Source organism: Malaclemys terrapin, chromosome 8 (assembly GCF_027887155.1).
Source record: "Malaclemys terrapin pileata isolate rMalTer1 chromosome 8, rMalTer1.hap1, whole genome shotgun sequence".
Lineage (NCBI taxonomy): Eukaryota > Metazoa > Chordata > Testudines > Emydidae > Malaclemys > Malaclemys terrapin.
The window spans coordinates 22,937,096-22,945,131 of NC_071512.1; the positions used below are offsets into that span (position 1 = coordinate 22,937,096).

Here is an 8,036-nt window from a genome sequence, read left to right on the forward strand (position 1 = left end):
TATTTAGGCACCTAGATTTAAGTAACCGTATTTTAAGTTGAGATGATCACCTATAGCTTCAATCAACTGCAGTGGGAGCTAGCTGCAAGTGCTCCACCCCACTAAAAATCCAGCTACTTCAGTACTTGAAATAAAACTGCAGTTAATATGGATGTAAAACAAAAAGAGCGCTCAGTCTGTAGTTTGGCCTGAGGTATTTTCCGTGGGCATTATCCATATTCTCTTCAATATGCTTTTTTTTCCTATATAATACATTTTTTATGTTGGTTGTTTGCAGTTCTCAAACATTCCTTGTTTTCCTCTTGCTGGCTGTACTTGATTCTATTTTATATGCATTGTTTACTGAAGTTACCTTTTGATATGTTGTGGAGAATGTGGGAAACTTCTGTATTTTTATTAAAAAGTATGTGACTCAGTTTCCCCATACATATTGCTTGTTGTGAAGGGTAAAACTGATGAAGTGATTGGGTGTGTCACATAGACATGTCGGGATTGGTATGAATGGACTATCAAGAACAGCTTCATTCACATGCTGGCAATCTTGGAGATACAGTGGAAGACCAACAACTGGACCATTAACTTTAATGATTGCCAGCCACGTGGACTGACTGACAACAACCACCTCCTACCTGCAACACAGAGCAGGGGAGGGGAAGGAGAGTACACGTGAAAATAGCATGACTGGAATCTACGACACAAGACTGAGGTGTTACGAGACATGGAAGAGAATGATGTTCCAGCATGGTAGAACATAGGTTATTGGTCCGGGAAGGCTAGGGACGTTTTGCAGCAAGCATATAATTTGTTTTGCAGGCCTGGACAAAGCGGCACCGACCTAACTAAACAAGGGAAAGCTGGCAAGTTACATGAGATGCACGTTCTGGCTTTGATTTGCCCTTTGAACCTAATAGCCCTAACTATTGTATTCCAGTTGACTAATAATGATTTGCTTTGAAAAGGTTGTCCTGTGTCACAGCAAATATCTGCTGGTTGTATAGCTCTCAAGAGGATAAATCTCCAGTAGGGGCCCAAGCTCAAGCTTATTGGGATCTACTGAAGAAGCCAGTGTGGGGGGAGAAAGGAGTGCTGAAGCTGGGGCCCCAGTCTTAAAGAAGTGGTAGGGCTCCCTAGGTAGCAAAGTGGAGGCGCTGAGTTAGGTCAGTTAGGTCAAGACTTAAGAACTTAATTTTAGGGTCAGGTGTTTAAACTTTTTTAAATTTATTTAAAAAAATGCACTTAACATTAACATGGGGCTCAATCACACCTTCCAAAGGAAAAAGAAGAGTGTGAGCTGAATCTTTTTTTTGAAGCTTTCAGTAATGACTGGCTTGAACTACCTGCACCTACCCCAAATTTTGAACATGTAGGTCTAGCATTGAATTCAAAATACTAACTCCCTGTTATGGAGAAGATCACTTCATGTGAATTGGTGTAGCTCTATTGAAGCCCCTTTGTGTCCATCTTTAGTTCTAAAACTGTATCTGAGAGGCAGTTTGATCTAGTGGATAGGACACTGGACTGAGAATGAGGAGACCTGAATTCTAATGCCAGCTCTGTCATTGACCTGCCGCATGACCTTTCTGTGCCTGCTTCCTCTCCTACACTTTTTGTGTCAATTGCAGGCTCCTTGGGGCAGGGACTGTTTTTGTACGCATGTCTTCGTGTATTTGTCCAGCACTATTAATAACTTTAGGCTCCAAATTTGAACATTTTGATCATATAATTGAATGGTCTTACATTTTAAAACCTGCTGATGGTTTTAAAACCTGCTTAAACTTAGACTTCTGTATAGTTCAATTTGATGTAAAAACACTTTGGGCATCAATTTAAGTAATTTTAATGTTCTAATGTGGCCCTGTATAACTTAAAATACATTTCATTTTCTGTTAAAAATGCATTATGCTACTATAAGAGTAGCACTGGAAACAACCAGAGAGAACCTTGGCCTGAAACCATACCTGAAACTACTTTTTTCAGGACTGTATTATTAAGTAGGACTTTCTTCTGCCACTGATATGTGTATATATAACTCCCATTAATGCTAATGTAAGTTGCATATGTCTAGATGAGGGCAGAATACCTTCCTAAGCACACAGCTCTTGGCAACAGCCTAGTGAATTGACAAGCTTGTCACACATCATTATTTTCATATGTAACAGATGTGCTGGGGCTATTATGTTCTAGAAATACATGTGTAAATATGTTAATATTATCCTTGTTTATCATTTCCTCTTTGCTGAAGCCATAACTTCTTAATCTAATAATTCAGTTAAAAATTCTGGTGACCTTCATCGAGAAAGCAGTGGTTCTCTTACTTTCTGTAGCTTCTAGCATATCCTATATTTTAGCACCATATTCCCTAAACTACATGTGTGTTCCTATAATACATAGACTCTCTTCTTTTCAACCCTTTTTCATCCTTGCTTTTATTGTATTTGTTCTCTTTTTAGCAGGGTCTTTCCTAGTTTTTGTGCAGCCCTTCACTCTTTTTGCAATGTAGGGATATTGGGGTATTTTACTTCTCTAAAGTGTCTGCATTTCACTGATTTAATGTCTGGTACATACTGCAGTTCTGGTTTCCTGGTAAGACAGCTTATTATAAAACATAATCTGTGCAAAAACTTAATGTGCGATAGCAAAGTTTCTCAAACTCTGATATAGTGCACCACATCTCTGTAGAACGTTTCATGGACGCTTCTTCCAGTCAAGACTCTGTAGACCACTTCCCCTTCAAAATTGTATAACCTCTCTGTGTGATACCTACTGCAGTTGGTTATATGGGAAAGTAATATTAAGAAAGCATATAAGGTGTATCTAAATGCATCTTAATGACAGAATCCTAGAAATGTAGGGGTGGAAGAGACCTCAAGAAGTCATCAAGCCCAGCCCCCTGTGATGAGGCAGGACCAAGTAAACCGAAACCATCCCTGACAGGTGTTTGTCCAACCTCTCCTTACAAACTTCCAATGATGGTGATTTCACACAGTCTCTTGGCAGCTGCTTCCAGAGCTTAACTACCCTTATAGATAAATATTAGGAAAAACTTTCTAACATAAATCTTTCTTGCTGCAGATTAAGCCCATTGCTACTTGTCCAACGTTCAGTGGACATGGAGAACTGATCACAGTCCTGTTCATAACAGACCTTAACCTGTTTGAGACTATTATTAGGTCCCAGACTCAGTCTTCTTTTCTTGATACTAAACATGCCCAGCTTCATTAACTTTTCCTCGTAGGTTAGCTTTCCTAAACCTTTTATTGCTTTTGTTGCTCTTCTCGGGACTGTCTCCAATTTGTCCGCATCTTTCCTAAAGTAAGTCACCCAGAATTGGATACAGTACTCTAGCTGAGGCCTGACCAGTGCCAAGTAGAGCCGGACAATTACCTCCTGTGTTTTACAGAACCCACTCCTGTTAAATACACTCCAGAATCATATAGCCTTTTACAACTGCTTCACATTGCTGACTCATATTCAATTTGTAATCCTCTATAACCTCCAGATCCTCTTCGGCAGTATTACTAACTACAAAATGGGGAATAACTGGCTAGGTGTGTATTTGGTTTTTCATTTGTCTGTAGTTTATTTCAGACCAATTCTCCACCTTGTCAAGGTCATTCTGAATTCTAATCCATTCCTTCACAGTGCCTGCAACCCCTCCCATCTTGGTTTTCATCTGCAAACTTTATAAGCACTCTCTCCACTCCATTATCCAAGTCATTAATGACCTGGACCCAGGACTGATCATTATGGGATACCAGTAGATACACCCATACAATTTGGCAGCAAATCATTGATGAACTACTCTGAGTAGTGAACCCACATTGATAGTAATTTTATCTAGGCTGCATTTCCCTAGTTTGCTTATGTGTGTGTTATGTGGGATTGTCAAAATCCCTCCTAATGAATCAAGACACAGTTTCTCAGCTGAAAACAGAGAAGAGCCATATAACTAGCCAGGTGTCAATAGACCACCACAAGTGTTCCACAGACCAGGGTTGGTGAACCATTGGCCATCATTAATGCTAAATTTAACAGTATGTTACCAAAAAAAGAGAAGGCTTTTTGGCTGGTTGAAAATTCTCTTATTTAAATGGTCATAGGTCTTGCCTACACTAGAAAGGGTTTGCTGGTTTAGCAGCTAGCGGTGATGCAATTTTATACTAGCTAAAGAATTCTTTTGCTGGTATTGCTTAAACCAGTTCCCTGAATAAAATAAGCTATACTGCCACAAGGACCGCCTCTTGTTGGTATAACTGCATCTACAGTGGGGCTTTTGCTGGAATAGCTATGTCAGGTGGGGGGGTGACTTGAGAAAAAAATAAAACTCCTAACCACCATAACTATGCCCGTAAAACTTTTAAGTGTAAACTAGGCCATAGAAATTGGTTCTCATTACTAATGTATTGCCTGCAAAACCAATCTAATGTGAGTTTCAGAATCACAAAAGACCCTTTCCAGTGAAAATGTACCTAATGCCCATAGAACCTGACTGCATGAGACACTCAACACCTGGACACATGAGACACTCACAACCTTGTACTGGTCAGGGATGGGCACAGTGGTCTCTTTGATGTGTAGCTTTCAAAAGTGCTTTAAATGTTGGATAATCATCCTTATTTTTGTAGTTAGGAATTAAAGAGAAATTAAGTGATGCCTACATACCCTGTTCTGTCACCTATCTTACTTTAGTCCAATTTGCAGTACTGCAAGATACTGAGGGCTTGTCTACACACCACTGCAGTGGCACACTTTAATGTTAACATTGGGTCTTTCACTAACACTGCTACTCACTTTAGCAGAAATAACTAGTTCAGTGGGGATCAGTATCATTGAGGGGAGGGAAGGGAGTTTAGGTTTTTGCATTCCTCTGTGGGAGCCACCCCCTGGAGGATATCTGTTGAAAAGCCTTTCTGGCTAGTTTTTGGTTCATTATCCTGCACAACTGTCTGATCTAGCTGTAAATGAGAAATGGGGCTTCTAGAAAATGAGTCTATTCCATACCCTAACAGACTTCTCTCTGCTGCAGTTTTTCTGATTTTTTTTTTTTTTTTAGCCTATTTTTTTCTCATTAGTATTGAAGCTCTGGCATAGCCAGACACTCTTCAATGTGTGCAGTAATGGTGGAAACTCAGAGGGGCATCTTTGCCCCCACATACCTGCCAAGCCTCTAATACAGCACAGTAAAGGCAGCTAGACTTTTCAAAGACATTCTTTTAAAAGCAAAACAAACAAAAACAGAACAAACAATCCAATGCTATTTGTAATCTCATGTCTTTATCAGTCTGCAAAGAAATCTTTAGAAGTGTCTCTCTCTCTACAGGAGCGTCTTTCTTTGTTATAAATAAATATTTATTTATATAGAATATATAGAGAGAGATAAAAAGAATGTCAGGCTAGCAAACCTACATATAACGGCTCAGAAAGGCTTTAAGTTACGGAATGTAACAAAGGAAGCAAACTTCAGTTCTAGTTCTTGATTCAACTTCAGAAGCAAACTGTTACAAGAAAAGAATAATTTAAAATCCAGCATTTTGAAACTGTAACCCTATTTTTGGAGTTTTTTATGGTGGTGGTGTATAGAAATAATCCAGACCAACAAAACACAAAATTCTCCGACATTTCAAATGTGCGGTGCCAGGTTCTAACTGGAGAGGTCTGGGTCTTTTAAAACATGTTCTGATAATTTTATAATAGCGTATAAATAGCAACTTTTGTTACTGTAGATGTTCTTGTGCACTCATCTCTGTGGCTGCAGAATCATTATGTCATATGGATTCTTAATAACTAAGTCTATGTCAAAGCTAGTATTAGGATCTACTGTGCTTACCTAGGTGAGGGAATTGCTAATGACATATTACAACTATGCGTGGAACCCACTACTTATAGTTAGGGGAATCTGGAACACTCTGTACCCTCCCTCCTACCTGGTATCTCCACCCTTTGCTGAAACTGAGATTCCACTACCTCTGAATACCCCATTCACTCACTCCCAACTCCTGCTTATACTTGAGGGAAGGGGCTGTTTTCACTTATCCCCCCCTGAAAAGTGAATTATATGTATAAAGGTTATCTCTAGAGTTCCAGGAGCAGGTGGGAAGTGAATTCCTCCCCTGTTATCATAAGCAGTGATTGTTATTTATGCATCTGTGGAGGCTACTGCTGGAGCTATTCTATCTCTGCTCCTTCATAGGACTGTCTCCAGCAAGAAGAGCTGCTAGCATCAAGAGTTGTGATTGTAGTTCTTCAATGCATAGAATTACTCCCTCAAATGCTCAGTTATAAGCTGATGAGCCCAACAGAAAAAATCAAGAAAAAACCCTTGGAATATATATGTGATGTACAATGAATGGATGTATTCCATACTACATTGTTATAACAAAATTAAAATGTATCCAACAGTGATGATTCTATGAATCAATGTACATTAGACTGTTCCTCGTTTTTTTTTACCAAAGTGGTAAAGTGAATCCCTTAATTCTGTCTTGGTGAAATACTGTATACACTTACAATGCAACAAACTTCTCATGAATATTTTCATGGTATTCATCTGGCAAGAGCTCATTGTAGAATGCACTATAAGGGTGTGAGCTGACTTGATCGCTTAGCAACTGTTTTAGGCATAATTTAAAGAAATCCTTAACTGTTAGAGACATTTAAGACTGTGTGTAAAATTGTCTAATATACTTGTTTTAAAATAAACTTGCACGCTTTTATTGTTGAGGATTGCACCAGTGGTAAGAAGAGTATGTAACTAGGACCCAGATACTGCACAGTGGGGCTTCACATGGGTGCTGGAGTTCCCCTCCACCATGGAGGAACATGCAGGATAGAGTCCTTGATCTCTAACATTCTGTCATCTCTCAGATTTGGTTGTGTCATGTCTTGCATAACAAGGTGCTTCTTCATTCAAACGAGATCCTGAGGTGCATAAATAGCAGATTTAAAGAACATTGGCAAAAGTAGCATCTGAAATTTTCTAATGTTTCATAAAATGGAAGTTCTCTACAATCTCATGCAAATGACCCAGATTCCCAGCAATCTCCCCTCACACACACCTAATATGTCTGTGTTCATAACTTAAACACGGTGCCTGCTTGCACTTGGCTTTTTACAGTCTTTTTTATTAAGACTAATAAATGCCACGCTGGAGATGTAGCTAAAAATAGATTTTTATTCTTTTTTTTTTTAATTCTATTTGCTTTTCAATTAAAATACTAGAAAACAAATAGGCACCATCTGACCGCCTTAACATAGAAATGAAAAATGATTTATAAATGAACACTGCACTTTTCCCCCTATCTAATAGGGCAGACGTTAGGTTTCTAAACAAGATGAAAGCATCTTTGTTTAACATCTGCATTTCTTTTAGATCATAAGTAGTGGGTCTATGTCCTGGGTATGTGTATGCAAAATACAGTATATACGTTTATCTGACAAGATTGCCAAAAGCATCCTTCTGAATCTGGTCTTCTCTATACTCTTTCAGCGATTACCTAGACAGATTGAAGAGCGGAATGAAAGATTAAAGTCAGAAATGTTAGGTAAGTAATTCATGCATATAATTTGTATGCATAGTAAAATTTATGACAAGTTTTGTAGAAATAACAAAACTGCATGACTAGGTCAAATTCTTTGTAGACAAAAGTGGGCAAGTCTCCCAAAGCACTTGTTGTTTAAATGGGGGGAAAAAAATCTTACTAGATGTCTGTTTTGGGGGGAGGGGCTTGTTTTTGGTTGTTTTTTTTTTTGGTTCTCTCCTCTCCTTCCCCCCAGCCATGGAAAACTCTGCTGCTAGAAATTGCCTTGCTGAAACCATTATTGAGGAATTAAATAAGCAACTATCCAAGACACTCAACAAGAAAAAATTAAAGTTTTAGTACTCGTGAAAAGTGAATCTCTTCCTTGCTTGTGCCACACGTAGTTCTGTCGTGCAGTCTTTCACCTCATAGGGCTGCCGATGTGTCACACTTCTGACCTGTCCTGCTAGAAAAGAACTCAGTCTCCTCTGCGTAAAGAACGTCAGTTTTCTTTTATAC

At 38.9% G+C, this 8,036-nt stretch overlaps 1 protein-coding gene across 1 annotated transcript in view; it reads left to right on the forward strand.

Annotated features, from left to right (window-relative positions):
* Positions 1 to 8,036, forward strand: part of LOC128842014 (alpha-1B adrenergic receptor-like) — a 99,319-nt gene that overhangs the window by 63,894 nt on the left and 27,389 nt on the right. The window contains exon 8 of the mRNA XM_054037638.1: positions 7,487 to 7,541. Coding sequence (XP_053893613.1) covers positions 7,487 to 7,541 — 55 coding nt within the window. The remainder of the gene's footprint in view (positions 1 to 7,486; positions 7,542 to 8,036) is intronic.